Genomic DNA, 18911 nt, shown 5'->3' with positions numbered 1-18911 from the left:
CAACTCCAGGTTAGCCCTAATCTGGCAAACTTTAGATGAAAGACCTTGAAACTATGGCTATCCCAGCCTTTCTTGATGCATAATGCATATAGGACTACATTTTCATTTATCTTATATAGCAATTCCTAATGTGGGGAATCACTATATTAGTGGGACCTGACAAACTTGTGATGGGGTGTGGGATCCAAAGTTTTTTTTTCTGTGGGACCTGGAGTTGTGAAAATCCTTTTTCCACAGCCTCTTGGTTAAGTCAACCACTGCTTGTATAAATCTCTGAAGTTCCAATGCAGTTTCAAAATAAGCTATCAGAATTGCAACGTGATGAACCAGTGAATACTTTGCTCGAAATGAAAGGTACCGAGATGTGACTATGTGATGAAGTTGAAAAGAAATACCAAATACTGTCTCATTTCCCCATGTCTTTTATTTGGTTGAAAGCAGACTTGAAATTATAAAAAATGGTGATTTACAGCTGAAGCTAATGAAATCTGCCGTAGTCACCAGGTACAAGGCTCTCGTTAAAGTGATGTATGCCTTTTGTCTTAGTCAATAATATACTTTTCTTTTTTGTATTCAGTACTTAAAAGAGTTACCAGTAGATTCTTTAGTCATCATCATCATTTAGCATGTCTTCCATGCTGGAATCGAATTGTGATAAAATATTTAAAATAAAGTTATTTTTTATTAATTACTGGTGGGGCATTCATTTTTCTAGAAAGCTATAGCGAGGTCTGGGGGAATATGTTGGAAAACGCTGGTCTAATGTATTCTCCCTACGATTCGGGAGAATTTGGTTGCGATTTTTGCAGATCAAGCGACTGCATAGATGTTCAATCCATAGTCCATTTATAGGTTGAAAACGGAAGTTTTTTTCCCTACAATTTCATTTCTATGATATTTCTGTTTCTCAACACAGAGAAGGCTTCTCTGGTCAATGCTATATTTTGGACACATCTGCACCCTAATAAAGGAAGAAGGTCAATCAACTACATTGATGTTATTAGCAAAAACATCAGGAAATTGAGGGCCAACCGAAGCTAATAGAGGAAATAGTCTTCAGAATTAATAACTTCCAAGAGTTGTTGCCCTTGTTAGAGTTTACACGGCGTTTCTACGTGGTCGCTCTATTAGCTAGAAATAGCAATCAAATTTCAAATTACCTCCATATTAGATAAAACAGAAATTAATAAATCTGAGGAAACTTGCAAAAGTTACTTCCCCTCATTACAGTGTACATTACTGTCAGGACTACTTCCACCCGATCGCCCTAATAGCCATTTAACATTACACTAGCTTATATAAAGGAAAATTTGAAACACGAAGTAACGCGCAACAATTATGTCCTTTGTTATAAATTCACTAACCGCTAGAATACAGGCGCATCTACGTTAGTCGTACTATGTTAGAAATAACAACCAAAATTTCAAATTACACCCTTGCTAGTGTAGGACATACACTAAATACTGCAGTAACTGGACGAGAGCGAAATAGTAACAGTTGCAACCATAGAAGTAGATGCGATACGCTGTCCATTCAGCTGGGAATAATTCTTTAATCTTTTTTCTGCCACAGCAGCTGTAGGGATTTGTTAGTTTTCCCTTGATCTTTTCACCTTTTCTTTATGTTGATCTACATATAATAAATCCATCTTAAAATTGGATAATGTAGTCCTCCATGATATAAGATGGTACACTCACAGTTTCAATACCTTTGGACATACGTCTATCTGGCCATGTCTGATCTGCGGCTAAACAACCACACACCCATTTATATATAAATACACAAACACACACATCATCATCGTTTAACGTCCGATTTCCGCGCTAGCACAGGTTGGACGGTTCGACCGGGGTCTGGGAAGCCAGGAGGCTGCACCAGGCTCCAGTCTGATCTGGCAGTGTTTCTACAGCTGGATGCCCTTCCTAACGCCAACCACTCCGTGAGTGTAGGGGGTGCTTTTTATGTGCCAGGTGAGTCTGGCAGCGGCCACAATCGGTTGGTGCTTTTAACATGCCACCGGCACGGAAGCCAGTCAAGGCGGCGCTGGCATCGGCCACGTTCGGATGGTGCTTTTTACGTGCCACTGGCACAGGTATCACAACTACTATTTCCATTGATATTTATTTTGATGTTGGTGTACTTGACTCAATAGGTCTCCTCAAGCACAGCGGGTTGTTCTGAAATCCAAGGTACTTTGAACGGACAGGGGCTATGCGGAACTGGTGCAGGAAGCAGCCCGGGTCTTTGCAGTCACAGCATATCTCCAGAGATCTCGGTCTTTCGTCATTGCCTCTGTGAGGCCCAATGCTCTAAGGTCATGCTTGATTACCTCATCCCATGTCTTCCTGTGTCTACCTCTCCCCGATACCTTCAATTGTTTGGGAGCGGCATTTCTTCACACATCTCTCCTCATCCATCCACAGTACATGACCATACCATCGCAAGCGTCGCTCTTGCACACCACATCTGATGCTTCTTATGTCCAGCATTTCTCTCAGGGTGCTTACACTGTCGTGCGTGCACACTGACATTACACATCCAGCGGATCATGTTAGCTTCATTTCTTTCAAGTCTACGCATGTCCTCTGCAGTCACAGCCCATGTTTCACTACCGTGAAGCATGGCAGTTCGCACACATGCATCATACAATCTACCTTTCACTCTGAGCAAGAGACTCTTTGTCGCCAGTAGGGGTAGGAGCTTTCTAAACTTTGCCCAGGCTATTCGTATTCTAGTGGTGATACTCTCTGAGCATCCACCTCCACTACTAACTTGGTCACATATATATATATACTTTATTTAAAGCAGCAGAAAATTCAACAAAACCTGTTACTCTGAGCTTCACGTTGCCATTCGTCGGACAGTTTTTGCTATATATATATATATTAGGTTTGTAGATGATGTACAGGTATTATATATTAGAAAAAATAAGGTATCTCTGAGTAAATGAAGCAGTAACTAAACTCCAACATTATGGAACAGTCATAACCACAAATACCGTACAAGCACATATTCTGCATGATCCATTTCTGTTTTAGTTCTTGAGATCATTGCTTATAAAGTGAAACAAAAAACCCAATTTTGTTGTCACTTTATAAGATAAATACACACACATTCAAATTATGCAATAAAAGCAGCTCTAGATTAAAATCTTTTTATATTCTTAACCTATGTTGACTACTGAAAGACAAACTGCTGCAGTTTTCATCCAGGAAACTATCCCCACCCTTTATAAACATAATATGTTACATACATATATACATGCGTGTATATATATATATATACATGTGTGTGTGTGTGTGTATATATATATATATATACATGTGTGTGTGTATATATATTACATGTGTGTGTGTGTGTATATATATATATATACATGTGTGTGTGTGTGTGCATATATATTTATATATATATGTAGGGGAGAATTCACGAAAAAACCCCAAAAAACGAAGACAGGTGGTGTAGAAAGCAAACAGATGTATTAGTATAACGCTCAGGAAGTGAAAAAGTCTTTTATGCTCTTCCACAGAAAGGAACGCAGAAAGAAACAAGGGTCACACAGGAGAGCGAAGAAGTAGGGGATACACGCATAATATATAAGCACAAACATGGACAACACAAACACAGAATGTCGCCAAATCCTCTTCAGTTATCATGTAAAGGATCACAGCAATTTGATGCCTTTAACGATAATATTGATCCTCTTTGGTGGCGTCCGCTATAAGTTGTCGTTGGGAAATAAATAGTGAGCAAACATAACAAAATCTTTTCTACTAAAGGCACAAGGCCTGAAATTTTATAGTTGGATAGTCAATTACATGCTGACCTATAATAATAAAACAATTTTACATGAAACTAAAGAATTACTGAGAGTTATTGAATAGTTTTTGTAGAGCACATCTCCTTTATACTTTTATAAGAGTGTGGCAATGACTTTGAAGGTTCAGCCTTCATCAATCTGATGAAGCATTTCTAAACTTAAATGATTTGCATGATTCTTGCATAAGATATACTTTAAGTTTTAACGCACAACCGCAGATCAAATCATTTTTGAAACAAGTACAACTATGAAGTATAGATATAATAGATTAGGACCTTTACTAATTAGGTTTAATTAAACAGTAACTAGTCTGACTGAGTAACAAATTTTGTCTTTTTTCCTTTTCTTGTTAAGTACAAAAATGCATATATATATATGCACTTAAATACCAGATAATCCTTAATTAGTCGATAGATTTAAAAGAAGTGATGAGATGGTAATTACTTACTTGCTGCTGCTGCTACTACTACTACTACTACTACTACTACTACTGCTGCTGCTGCTGCTGCCTTGGTTATGTTGAGCCTGCATACGAAGTAGCTTCTTTTTCTCTTCTAATTGCTCTAATAGCTGTTTCCGGTTAGCTCGTTCTAGAAAGACAAAAAGAGAAATGATTCCAATAAATGAACTTTTTCTCAGGATGAACAATATTAGAAATGATGATTAGCTTGTGATGGCCCTCAATAAGCACAGGATTGGAGTGGAAATAAAATGTTAGTCATGGGTGTGTGGTTTTGAGTTCACTTTCACCGTGCAGCACTTTGCGCAAGTGCTTCTTCTATTACTCCGGAGTCGAACAATAGTTTAATTTGGTAAATGGAAAATGTGTGTGTGTATCATCATCATTTAATGCCTGTGTTCCATACTAGCATGGGTGGAACAGTACCACAAGGGCTGGCTTGGCCAAAGCCTGCACCAGACATCTGTGACTGTTTTGGCAGGACTATGCATAAAAAGTTAAAGAGAGCTGGCCAAGGATGGAATGTCTTTAATCATATATCTACCCAACTAAAGCTGGAATGGCAACATATGCTTGAAAGGTCTTCACATGTTGAATACTGACTCAAAGAATTATTGGACATCACTTCAAATACAGATGTTATTTGTGATTGACATGTCAGGAATTACCAATATAACTTCAACACTTTAGCAGAGAAAGAGACGCCAGGAAGGCCATTCAGAAGTCTCGCCCAGCATGGATGTTTATTGCAGTGTTCTTTTACATCATGTGATTTATGATTCAACAAATACACACCAATAATATAAGTACCAAATTGAAAAAAAAGAGCACAGGGATTCAGTAACTAAAACCCAGAAAAGAGAGAAGTAAACCACAATAAAGGAGAGAATTGGGCAACGGTGGAGTAAAAAAAAAAAAAAAAATACCATAAGTGGAGAGGAAGGATTAGAGAGTGTGAAGAGCAAGGATTAAGAAAGTCTGATGGGACCAGGATAAGATTAAATACATTCATTTTCAATTTGTCACATGGCTCAAGATTAACTGCTGAAGGAATAACATTTTGGAGATGTGTAAAGTTTTGTACAGGAATCAAAGGTGAAAGCAAAATCTTAAACAATGACAGGAGAATTATTAGTGATGGCCTGCATCATCAGTATGAGCCAAATTGTCAAATAAGGAAAAAGTGTATAATGATGCAATTATCATCATCATCATTGATTTCACATCCATTTTTCCATGCTTAGCTTGCATGGAATTTTGTAGGGGTTTATTTTCTAAGGCTGAATGCTCTTCTTGTTACCCACCTTCATATGTTGTTTCCAAGTAATGTAATCTTAATATTTTGCCAAGACCAGTCAAGGGAGATTGGAAACAAGGGACATTATTTGCATGATGGGGACTCATTTACAACTACCACATGATGTCAAGACAAAGAGACAATAACGCACACACACAACGGGCTTCTTTCAGTTTCCATCTACCAAACCTACTGACAAGGCTTTGATCAACCTTGGCTACCGTAGAAGGCACATGCCCAAAGTGCCAAGCAGTGGAACTGAACCTGGAACCATGTAGTTGGAAGCAAACTTCTTATCACACAGCCATGCCTCCATTTCCAGAACCACTGGAAATTTGTTCTCCAGTCACACATAAACAAACTCATACACTTGACTTCAGCAAAGCCCATAGACAGACAATAGCTTCACAAAAGGGCTGTGGTACAGTCACTTGACTGGCAAGAAACAGCATATGAAAGATATACGCACACACATATCAGCAAGAACGGCAGCAAACTGGTGTTTTTCAAACAAAAATAGCTCAAAGTATTGATTCTGCTAAAGTTACAATGATACTTGCTTGTCTCTCTCTTACCACTGGGAATGCAGCCCATGCTGGGGCACTGCACTGAAAGGTTTACTTGAACAAATTGACCCCAGTACTTACTTTTTAAAGTCCAGTACTTATTCTATCGGTCTCTTATGCTAAACAGCTAAGTTACAGCAATGTAAACACACCCACTTTGGTTGTCAAGTGGTGATGGGTGACAAACACAGACACACGCACATATATACACACACATATGATGGGCCTCTTTCAGTTTTGATCTATCAAATCCATTCACAAAGTTTTGGTTGGCCTGGAGATATAGTACAAGAGGCTTGCCCAAGGTGCCATGCAGTGGGACTGAACCTGAAACCATGTGGTTGGAAAGCAAACTTCTCAACTCCAACAGCCATGCTTGCCCTTGTCGAAAATTTAATAACTAACAATGCTGTTGTTCACACAATGCAAATATCATCATCACCATCATTTAATGTCTATTTTCCATGCTGGCATGGGTGGACAGGAGCTGGTAAGGCCAGGTGCTGCGCCAGGTTCCAGAGTCTGTTTTGGCTTGGTTTCTATGGCTGGGTGCCCTTCTTAATGGTGCTTTTTTACGAGGCACCAGCATTGGTGTTTTTTACATATCACCAATACAGGTGCCAGTTGTGGGACACCAGTATCTGCCATGACTACAATTTCACTTGGCTTGATGGATCTTCTCAAGCATGGCAAATCGTTAAGGGTCTTGGTCATTTGTCATTACCTCTGTGAAGCCCAACACTCGAATGATGCTTTTTACTTGGCACCAGCACTGACAGGATCACCAACTATCTTGTAAGAACCCTTCAAATGGGATGCGGGAGGTGAGCAGAACTGAAGGAGTGTGGCTTTGTGCCAGTTGGAAAACAAAGGAGAGCGAGTTAAGAGAGTAAGATAAAGGGAATGCTAGTGAGAGAGATGATGGCAGGGATGTGTAAGGACATGCCCTCAAGGAACATATTGGGAGTGGTGAGAATAGGTGAGGTGATATAGGGGCTTAGGCTGGCTGAGTGGACGGGAAGAGGTGACTGTAGCAAATGATGGAGAGAAATATAGGAAAGGCTCGAGGAGGGGGGGGCAGGGATTGCAGTAGGTATGTGAAGGCGCTGAGGGTGATGGCATATAAGTGAGAAGTTGATGATGGATAGCAACAGAGAGTGAGGAGAGAAGGTGCAGAAAGGAGGCCAGTAGCGGAGGCAGAGTAAGAGGAGGAGGTAGTAAAGGTATCTGAGAAAGTGGAGGAGGGGCAAATATTCCTCAAATCACACACTATAAATAACAGCTGAATCGCTCTAAAAAAAAAAAAAAAAAAGGAATCTTTAACATGTTGGAAACAGCAGCCAAATATCTAATATTACACACTGTTGTCTTAAAAAAGGAAAGACACAAAAATATCTGTAAATACAGTCAAATCAAACAGTACTGTTTAAAAAAAGAAAAGGATAATAATGAATAATATGGTAGCAGGGAGACAAAGTCACAGCTGGGGTTACTTAAACTGCAAGAAGTAGCAATCAAATTCCCCTCAAATCAGTCTACTATCTTAAAAAAAAGACAATATAGGTTGAACTGCTTAAAATAAAGACAGACTGGCCATTGCTGGAGTGTCTATGATCATAGGATATGTTCATACAGTGCTTGCCTGGGGTTAAATAACCACCTCATTCATCTAGGAGTTATTCCCTCTCCATTTAATTTCACAACATACTAACATCTTTCCTTTCACTTCCAGCCATGGAGAATAACTCTGGACATGTTTTAGTATTATTCTGATCTTTTCTGAATAATAAAACATTCCCCAATCTTTTTACAGTTGCAGGTTGTCCCCACCCCCATTCCCGCATCTCTTGTTCCCTATACAATATAGCACCAACTGCAACCCATCCCACCCATCTACTTCTAATTGAGGGGCCACCTAGATACTCCATCTCTAATATCTGTTTCTTCACAACTCCTACTGACCATTCTTTCCTTCTCTTACTAAATGTGAGTAACCATGCAGCTCTACATAAACCTCTCTCACACTGTATCTCCTCAACCCCCAGCATAAGGCTGACCCTAACCTCCCTTGGGGTTTGTACTCTTGTGAACTGCATAGCAACCTTTTCATGTATTGGTGCATGAAAAAAAAAGCACCCAGTACACAGTGTACAGTGGTTGGAGGAAGGGCATCCAGCTGTAGAAACCATGCCAATGTAATCCTTGGACACATCTGATCTTGTAAAACTGCCCAACCGACGCCAGTATGGAACATGGACACTAGATGATTATGAGGATTTTGTCTCAGAATCAGATCTTGGGAAATTTAACACAAAAGAAAATCAAAGGACTGTGATCTTGTGAAAACTGACTGCCTGAGGAAGGTTTAATACTATCAACAAACGTTTATTTTTCTGACCTATTAAAGGCAGGTTTGACTTTCACAATTTGGCCCCCTGGTGCCATTAGCAAAATACAGTCTGTTAAAATAATTTTAGTCAAATGCTCCAGACTGAGGATAACTTACTCCCACCAGAATCTGAGGCCGAGCAAAGTATCATGGGAGCTGCCCTTCTCCCTCCAACTGAGTCATAAAAAAAGTTTTTTATTTTATTAAAAATATCCCCTTATACATCTCAAAATCAATCCTTCTACATATCAAACAAATCCAAAGGACCAAAGTTTGTTTAATATCAGCAATGACTGAGCTGATGAGAGACAAATCTATAAATTTTATTATTGCTTTTGTCATCCCTTCAACATCAAAATACTCCACCCCACTCTCCAAAATGTCAAAATTTGTGCCTATATAAGAAAATTACTCTAACATCCTGTTTTTCATGCCGACATGAAACAGGATGGTTTATAAATCAATATAACTTGTAATGCACATCTTGCTTCTATATCCAAAATAAGTGAATCTATTTTAAGAACTTTCTCCAGGTCTTACACCAGTGCTTTTACATTTTCACAACCTGCATACATGTGTGAATATCTTTAATGTCCATTTGCTCTTTAAATTCACCTGTGTTCAACCATTGTTACAAATTAGCTTTGCTGATTCAATCAACTATACTTAGCTCATACCTTTTCTCTCCATGTTTCACAGCTATACAGTAACAAATGGTGTCAGGTCAGATAACGAGACAACAGCTACTAATTGTAATCATGTAAACCAGTACTACTTGTTTCATGGTGGTGTGCTTGGCAACTACAATAAATGCCGCTCTTGGGTTGACAGAGCGGCTAACCGGCTTCCGTGCCAGTGGCACATAAAAGGGCACCATTCGAGAATGATCGTTACCAGCATCGCCTTAGTGGCACTTGTGCATGTGCTAGTAGGGTGCCAAGAGCACCATCCGAGCGTGATCATTGTCAGAGCAGCCAACTGGCTTCCGTACCCGTGGCACGTAAAAGGGCACCATTCGAGCGTGATCGTTACCAACGTCGCTTCACTGGCACGTGTAAAAAGATGTGAGCGAGGTTATTGCCAGTACCGCCTGACTGGCCCCCATGCCGGTGGCACATAAAAAGCACCCACTACACTCTTGGAGTGGTTGGTGTTAGGAAGGGCATCCAGCTGTAGAAACTTTGCCAGATCAAGATTGGAGCCTGGTGCAGCAATCTGGTTCGCCAGCCCTCAGTCAAAATCGTCCAACTCATGCTAGCATGGAAAGCAGATGTTAAATGATGATGGGTCTTGACTGGAGGGTGGATGGACATACCAGCAGGACAAAAAGAAAAATACCTGTCTACAAGAGTGGGTAAACTCAATCATCCACCAGACCTAGCAATGGTTAGGGGTGGGTGGCTACCATTAAGGTTTTTGAGTATAGCTTTCTTGGTAAACATTTAACGTCCGTTTTCCATGCTAGCATAGGTTGGACGGTTTGACCAGGGTCTGGGAAGCCAGAAGGCTGCACCAGGCTCCAGTCTGATCTGGCAGTGTTTCTACAGCTGGATGCCTTTCCTAATGCCAACCACTCTGTGAGTGTAGTGGGTGCTTTTTACATGCCAGGGGAGGCTGGCAACGGCCATGATCAGTTGGTGCTTTTTATGTGCCATCGGCACGGAAGCCAGTCAAGGTGGCGCTGGCATTAGCCACGTTCGGATGGTGCATTTTACGTGCCAGTGGCACAGGTGGCACGTAAAATGTACCATCCTTACACTTAATTGATTCTCATAGACATACTGGCATTACCGTTCTCCTGAGCCAAAGAGATGCAGCTGAGAGAAATCATTTGATAAATGCAAGTGGCACTCAAGGTTCCTTCAATCAGTCTCAGCTAAAATTATCCTCTCTTTCATTGCTGGAAATAATGCATGCCATTCACAGTATGGCACACACTTTTTATACGTAGCCCTTTCAAAAGAAACCTTCAACTTATGACATTTATCCCAAGCTCCAAGACAGGCAGGAGGTTCAAAAACTTGCAACAGATCATACTCTGAAAAATGCAGCCACGAACAGGTGGTGGTGTTACCCAAGTGACAGATTTCTAAATGAATCAATCTTTATTAAAGAGCAACCTAAGTAATTAATAGTTGTTCCTACTACACTACATTTGGAATATATAAAGTTTAGACTCTTTACTAACTTCTCAGCTACACCACAATTACCAAAGTATATGGTTTATAGTGACCATATATATATACGATGAGGAAACTAGGGTTAGTGAGAGCTGTGCAAGCCATGTACAGGGACACTGTCAGTAAGGTGAGAGTCGGCAATGAGTACACTGAAGAATTCCGGGTAGAGGTAGGGGTCCACCAAGGTTCAGTCCTCGGCTCCCTCCTATTTATCATAGTCCTCCAGGCAATAACAGAGGAATTCAAGACAGGATGCCCTTGGGAGGTCCTCTATGCTGATGACCTTGCTCTAATTGCTGAGTCACTATCAGAACTAGAGGAGAAGTTTCAAGTGTGGAAACAAGGATTAGAATCGAAGGGCCTAGCCAAAACCAAAGTCCTGATAAGTAGGAAGGCAGGCAAACCACAAATCCCTTCAGGTAGCTGGCCCTGCTCGATCTGTAGAAAAGGCGTAGGTAGAAACTCTATAAGATGTAACCAGTGTAAACCATGGACACATAAGAGGTGCAGCAATATCAAAGGCAGGCTAACTAGGAAGATAGTTTTTGTATGTGGCAGATGCTGAGGAGCAATAAACACTGAAAATGTGCAGAGTACAACTTCTGCCACATTCCAGGGAGAGAAACGAGAAGTAGTTGATAGCTTCTGTTACCTAGGTTACCAAGTCAATAGCAGAGGTGGGTGCGCTGAAAGTGTAGCTGCTAGAATAAGAATAGTCTGGACAAAGTTCAGAGAGCTCTTACCTCTGCTGGCGACAAAGGGCCTCTCGCTCAGAGTAAAAGGTAGACTGTATGATGCATGTGTAGGAACAGCCATGCAACATGGCAGTGAAACATGGGCCATGATTGCTGAGGACACGTGGAAGCTCGCAAGGAATGAAGCCAGTATGCTCCAATGGATGTGTAATGTCAGTGTGCATACTCGACAGAGTGTAAGTACCTTGGGAGAAAAGTTGGACCTAAGAAGCAGCAGATGTAGTGTGCAAGAGAGACGACTGTGCTGGTATGGCCATGTGGCGAGAATGGATGTGGATAGCTGTGTAAAAAAGTGCCACACCCTAGCGGTTGAGGGGACCTGTGGAAGAGGTAGACCCAGGAAGGCCTGGGATGAGGTGGTGAAGCATGACCTTTGAACATTGGGCCTCATTGAGGCAATGAATAATAACCGGGACCTTTGGAGATATGCTGTGCTTGAGAAGACTTGGCAAGCCAAGTGAGACCATAACCTTGTGGCCTATGCCAGGGGTGTAACCAGCCTACTTATGCGTACCTTTTCCTTCTTTGGAAGACCTGTTGAGCTGATCGAAATTGAAATAAAATTCAATGACTGGCATCCATGCTACTTTTTTTAACTTTTTTTTTGTTTACGATAGTTTTCTCTTTAAACAGAGCAGGACATTTAAAGTTAGAAATGCATACGAGTTGACGTAATGAATATTATAGAAATAGATGCTAAATAGAGTCACCAACTGATGATTGCAAAACATGTTTTGTCATGCACAGTATGAAATCAATTGATATTGGGGGTATGTAAACGACCTTCAGATTCCATCCTGAAAGTAGGCCTATTTTTTAAAATATTCATTGCATTGCTTGTGTGTGTATTTATTGTAGTATTGGTGGTTTTTGAAGCTTTCGCTTTCATCTTTGGCAAGCAGTATCTTTACCCTTCTTTTATTCAAATATTTCATATTATACCTGCTTAGGTAGAAGTCTTGCTAGCCACCCCATATATATTACTGTTTTTAACAGTAATAATGCTTCATATATTTACAATATTTATATGTATAATATATAATATATATATTTAACATATAATATATATCATCACCATCACTGGCAGTGTTTCTACAGCTGGATGTCATTCCTAATGCCAACCACTCCGAGAGTATAGTGGGTGCTTTTTATTTGCCACCGGTACAGGGGCCAGAGGAGCTGGCTTCGATCACAATCGGATGGTGCTTTGTACGTGCCATATTATATATATATATATAGTATTTTAGTATGTGTGTATATATATATATATATACATACATATATATATAAAATCCCATACATACTGTTCATACTTCCCTTAATGAATTGTGGGTAAAAGCAGTGAAATTTTTGGATATTTTTGTCCCTGACGAGGATAAGACATTCTCGAATTGACTGAATGACCATGTACTATGTATGTGCAAATCTGTGGGTGTGTTTGCCTTTGGCGTTATCTAACTCCTACATTGTTATATTGATTTTGATGAAACTTAACATGTGAGTAGAACTCCTGTCTGGAAACCTAGTGACATACTTTGTTGAAAAAGAACTAATAATAGGGCCCCTGGAAGGGATTCTTATATCTACTACATATAACAAATATTTTTAAACATCCAAAGGAAATAACCCATTTGCTCCTGAAAGGGATCTTTATATATATATATATATATATATAAAGCCAAGGGAGATAACCCATCCATGTTTGTAAATTATTTCATACAAATCAAATTGAGCCTGCCTATTTGAACTATTTTCGCAATTTATCCAGTACAACGCTTAAACAAGTATATAGTATTTTCCTAAATAATAGATCCACTTATTTCGGTTAGCGAATTATTCTTGAATATACCAACATTAGCGCTGCTGGAGGTAATATTTTCTGTGAATGCACAAAATCTTTTTTCAGAGTTATTTACTTTGAATTGTTGCTATCACATATCTGATTAACCTGTTATTAGATAACATGCTTCATGATTTTAGTATGTATATATATATATATAGTATTTTAGTATGTGTATATATATATATATAGTATTTTAGTATGTGTGTATATATATATATATATATATATATATATACATACATAGAAATATATATATGCACACACACACACACAGCATTTGAATTCGTATATATCCTTTTCTTACATATTAAGGTTACTTTCCCCAGCTGTTACTGTCTTTCAGAAACTCCATTGCTAACAACTGTTTCACAAATACCGTTTACTCAATTAAACGAGAAAACCCTTGACATGGTCATTGTATTTGCTAGAAACGGCAACCAAATCCCACTGCTTTAAAAATAGATAACATAGTCCTCGATAACACTCCAAATTTCGAGATGGTCTCGGTGGAATGCCTTGATCATAAGCCTGCTCGAAGTTGATCTGGGGTTAAACAATAACAACATCCTTACACTATTCTGTTACTTTGTTTCGTTTAACATCCTACGCTTCTAATTATCAAAAACATTTTACTTAGCTATTCGCATATGATAAAGAAACTGTCCTCTATCCCCCCCACTTTTATACTTTTTAATATTTGACATGTTAAACTTTAGCTTCGAGATTCTAGCTCATTCTTCTAGTTTCGAAATAGGAAGTTATAGAAACAAATCGAAAATATGAAATGCTGTAATTGCTTAAGTGCAAACGTCAGTGGATTGAGCATTTTGATTTTGACAAGTACATTGTTCTCATCATCAATCCACGTAGAAAATTATATTTTTAAGCAACTTATATTTGAGAATAAAATAATTTTCACGACGAAAAATATGTATATATATTTGCCGTACCAAACACGAACTTTTACAAAATATCACAAAAAAGTTAATAATATTATTAATAACAGTAAAGTGAGAAATTCGGACGTCGACATCTTTCTAGAAAGAAAATTAGCAAGTAATGAAATTTGATAAAGCTTGCCTCTGTTTTCATATTTTCCGTTGTCTCTTTAAATTACAGTTCGGATAGATGTAGCATTTTTATTAATTTACAATAAAATACGAACATCGCAACGTTTTGTTTATCCTTTTATATATTGTAGTGGAAGTGGTTTGACATTTTGATATCTTTGACAACCTTTACACCTCCCACAGCACACACATGTTTTCCCTGCCCTTGTGGCAAAATTTGAAATGATTTTATTATTATCATTTGCAGATAATTACAGAAAGAAATATATAAAATTCCTTAAATCTCTAGTTGGTTTCAAAATTAAGAAAAAAAATCTAAGTTTTCGCTTAAGAGTAATGATTACACAGTGTCAAAATTAGAAAATAACCAAAGAAGCCCGTGCTTTCTAAGTAATTATTTTTAAGAGAACGTGGAGAGTATATTATCAATAGACGCACTTAAAAGGGAATAGAAATATTCCCTGGAGAAAACAGGACAGATTAAAGAAAAAGACAAAAACGATATATTTCCGAGAGAAATTTTCAGCATTTAAAGACAATGAAAATACTGGGAATGAAGTGAGTTTCACTAGAATGTCACAACGATTATTTTTACTCAAAAACCAAAAAAATATCAAAATGATTTAAGAGATCGAATAAGCAACTTTTTCAACCCTCGGAAATGGTTGATTTAGTTATTTCCTGTCCTTGATTCAGAGAAAAAAAAAAAAAAAACCCAAAAAACCCTTCACTTTACACATACACGTGTGTGCGTAAGATTTAACAATTTAGGATTTCTTAAACTTTCTGAATTAAAAAAAAAATTGTTTTGCTTGCCTTGTATTATTAAAACTGCTAGACCATATATCTACATACATACGTGTTTGTGTGTTTTTACGCACACACACATCGGTTTGTATGTTTCTTCCACTGAATGTGGCTCTGTGCCAAAGTTAAGAAATCATTAGTTATTTATGCAACTATTAGGACCCATTCTAACTTTCTATTTCATCATCGAGAGACCTTATCTCTTTGATATATATTATTTATCATGACAATTATGAATGTGGTTCAGCAGACTAATACCTAAGGCCTTTTAGCAAAGACCACCTTATCCTATTTTTTAGTTTCCTTTTCTCCAGACATAGTGTCTACATCTACAATCTAACGTGTCCATTTCTTTTAAAGACGTAGGGCGTAATTTGAAGATTTGGCTGTTATTTCTTGCAGGTAGAGACTTCTTTGTTGTGGCAGTATTAAAGCTGTTGTTTAGCTTCTCCTGATTGAGAAGACCTATGATGAAAAGTATTCAAGCGAAGAATATTGTCCGTTTTGGTTTGAGGGAGATCCGGCTGCTATTTTTAGGAGGTTGTGCGACCAGGAAGAAGCTTTTCTGTTGGTTATGGTTTCTGGCAGTGTTGATAGTTGAGAGCTACTAGGAAAATGATGCACAACAGAATCTCTTTTGGTGCTTTACTTCTGAGTTCAAGTCAGTACCGGGTCGATATTCGCCTTTTTGTCCCTTCTCTAGTCTGTAACAGACCGTTTCTCTGTCCCCTCTTTCTATAATTTTTAAAAAATAAAACCAACACTACTGAAAATGAGGGGGGAATTTGTCAAATTTAAATAACTCGTTAGTTTTTTTTTCTTCACAACGGTATTACAGATAAAACATAAAGTCAAAATACTTGGGATTATTCTAGTTTCAAAGAACTATGGAGGCTGTTGTTTTTGGACCTAAGTCGGCTCCGATTCAGCAAGACCTACGATCAAAGGCATTCCGGCCATATCCATCCTTTTTCTAGTCATAGCGTATTGCATCTCGGTTTAAGTTTTCTAACGTGTACTTCCAGTGTTTATTTTATTTTATTTTTGTCTTAAAGAGGACGAAGAATTGACCACTGACAGGTCGAACAGAATTATAGTAAACGGATTTTTATCAGCAGCTAATTACCAGGAATTAAATTAGGAATATAGGAAGGTTCATTTGTCTGTAAAAAGTGGAACGTTAAATTTAGAATCAAAGTTTTGGTGCGAAAGACATGCATGCACAAGTAAATTAAAAGGTTTGAGAAGAATTTAAAGATTCTTGACAAAACAGAGAGAGAAATTAAAAGAAAGCTATGTAAATTTTAAAAAATACTTAAATGACAAATGAAAGCAGAGATAAATATTAGTTTTCCAAAGACAATAAACTATAAGTGTGTGCATGTGAATATATAAATATATATACACGTTACCATGGCCTGGCCCTGGAAAAGACATCGTCCCCAAGGTCTGGTGGTCGGCGAAAATCACTTAAAATGTGACTACAAAGCATGAGGCGGCGACCCACAATGATAACATCACTGAATGAAAGTACGTCGCTAGAGAAACCCAAATAACAGCCTCTCTCATTGGCTCGATTTTTCACAATATTTCCGATTGAACCAATGAAATAGAATGTTAGTAAAAAGAAATATATATTTCCTTAATCTAAACGCAAAGAGGTATTCGTCAGATGTGATTCGATTGGTTGCTTCGTTGGAAAACGGACCAATCGTTGACGACGTTACATGTTGTGGGTGTATAATATAGTGATGGATGTAAGCGACGATCAATAACAACAGATATGGCAGCTCCCCAGGATAGTTGTATGTCTGGGAAAGATAACACTGCCGACATTCATTCTAATACAAAAGAAACTTTCAAGGATCCATTAACTAGTGCTTTGGATAAAGACAGTGAAGATGAGGTGAGCTTTTTAGTTGGCCTGTTTTGCTGAATGTCTATGTATGAAGAAAATTCTATTATAATTCCATTCATGTCTTGGATGTTTTATTGGAATCTACGAGACTTAACCCTGTGTGCCACCGTCTTTCTGTCCACTATTCAAATTTTTAACTCGCAAGAAGCCAGGTTTCTGTGGGAAAACAGGTTGTAATTAATTTTAAGCAGAAAGGTCCACTATTAATTAGTGAAAAGAAAGGTGTTTTAATTGCATGTTGCCATTTTCCAGTGATTTAGTTTGCAAATTTGTGTGGTTAGTATTAGGTATACTTCTAAGCTTGCAATTAAAAAATCGTTTTTTATGTCAGTGTTCACTCTAATCACTGTTCACTGTAAGCTGTTAAAATAGAAGAAAAAGGAAATTGCAAGAAAACAACAGCTCTGTAACCCACCGCCCCAAATCCCAACAAAACATTTGATTTTTGTTTTAAAGCAAAGCGTGAATGTTTTAGCTTCTTTCCAATGCCCATACAATTTAATTTGTATTTATTGTGTTTTAATGTTCACCTCTACTCTTATAGAAGGTCTAGGTTCTTGTTATTTTCCTCCAACATAACCATTGTCTAAATGTATAATGTGTTGCTGTGATAAGGTGTACCTGTCCAAATTTGCTGTTGTTTGGAACTAGTCACGCCCCCACCTTTTATCATACACGCACTGAGCAATGTCAGTCGAGAATCAAGTATTTTTCTTTACCTTATAAATTGCATTTATTAACACTCATGATCAAAAATAGTGTCACACACACACACATAATGAATATATTTAATTTGCTCCCCCCTCCCTCTATGCTCTCTGCTCAAATCTTCTTCATCCTCGATGTCGATTTCCACCTTTCATTTTCTGGAGTCGATAAAATGAGTACCAGTAATATACTAGTTTTTCAATTAAAAAATTTAGTCTCGTGTCTTGTCGAAATGAAATCGTTAGAAAGAGACATTGAGACATATTATATACGCCTGAGTGTATAAACAGAGGGGAAAAAGTAGTTGAGTTTATTCATTCAAAGCTGAATCATCAACGTCGAATAAATATAATTATATATACAACACGTCTACTTCTGCCTGTCCATTTATTTAGCTGTATTATTCTATGCTGGACACTGTGTGACTGTCATCGGTGTTACCTTTGCAGTAAATAAAAGCTTATACACCTACCCACACACACAATAAAGCTGTAGTTTGCAAAAATAAATTATAATAAACGTGTTATTGTACAAAAAAAAAATTTAATGTTTTTCTTAACTGTTTCGCTTAAACCAAGTTGTTTGAATTCGGGTCCACTCTGACTAAATGCTCCTACAATCCAAACTGTTCCAGCCATGACATACTGGCCTTTTCTCGGGCTTCGCCTACCTTTGACTACATTAGCCAACGTGTCTCTCTTTTTTACGGTCGTGTTATTTGAGGGAAATTTTGACTGCTGTTTCTAGCAGGCGACCGACCGCATCGAGGCTAGCAGGTGTCGTGTAATTAACTCGGTGATTCTTTTTCTCATGTCTCTTTCCTTTCTATACCTCCAATTCTATCTTTTTTTTTCTCAGCACAGTTAAGACAGAAAGCATTATTTCCATTGAGCAACTTTTTTTTTTTTTTCTAATTTAATATTTAAATTAGCTGGGAAGCTGTCAACTTTTCATTCGGATGATTGCTCGCAACACTCGTGTTTTTCATTCTCTCTCCGGCTTTTCACCCTTTCTGTCCTTCGATTTCCCTTACGCTCTTTGTTTCTTTCTTACTCTCTTGAGGGTTCTTTCATACACCTCTCTGTCTTTATCTCGTTC

At 38.2% G+C, this 18911-nt stretch overlaps 1 protein-coding gene across 2 annotated transcripts in view; it reads right to left on the bottom strand.

Annotated features, from left to right (window-relative positions):
* Positions 1-18498, bottom strand: part of LOC115229917 (SOSS complex subunit C homolog) — a 39085-nt gene extending 20587 nt beyond the window's left edge. Inside the window, exons 1-2 of one of the 2 annotated variants that reach the window (XM_036499406.1) lie at positions 18374-18498; positions 4269-4410 (exon numbers count right to left, since the gene is read on the bottom strand). In XM_036499406.1, coding sequence (XP_036355299.1) covers positions 4269-4351 — 83 coding nt within the window. In that variant the 5' untranslated portion in view covers positions 4352-4410; positions 18374-18498. Of the gene's footprint in view, positions 1-4268; positions 4411-16599; positions 16759-18373 lie in introns of those variants that run through there. The other variant, XM_029800180.2, reaches the window with a different exon arrangement.
* Positions 18499-18911: the final 413 nt, after the last annotated feature.

Source organism: Octopus sinensis, unplaced genomic scaffold (assembly GCF_006345805.1).
Source record: "Octopus sinensis unplaced genomic scaffold, ASM634580v1 Contig13885, whole genome shotgun sequence".
Taxonomy (NCBI): domain Eukaryota; kingdom Metazoa; phylum Mollusca; class Cephalopoda; order Octopoda; family Octopodidae; genus Octopus; species Octopus sinensis.
The sequence above is the reverse complement of the archived record's forward strand: the minus strand, read 5'-3'. Positions and strand labels throughout refer to the sequence as shown.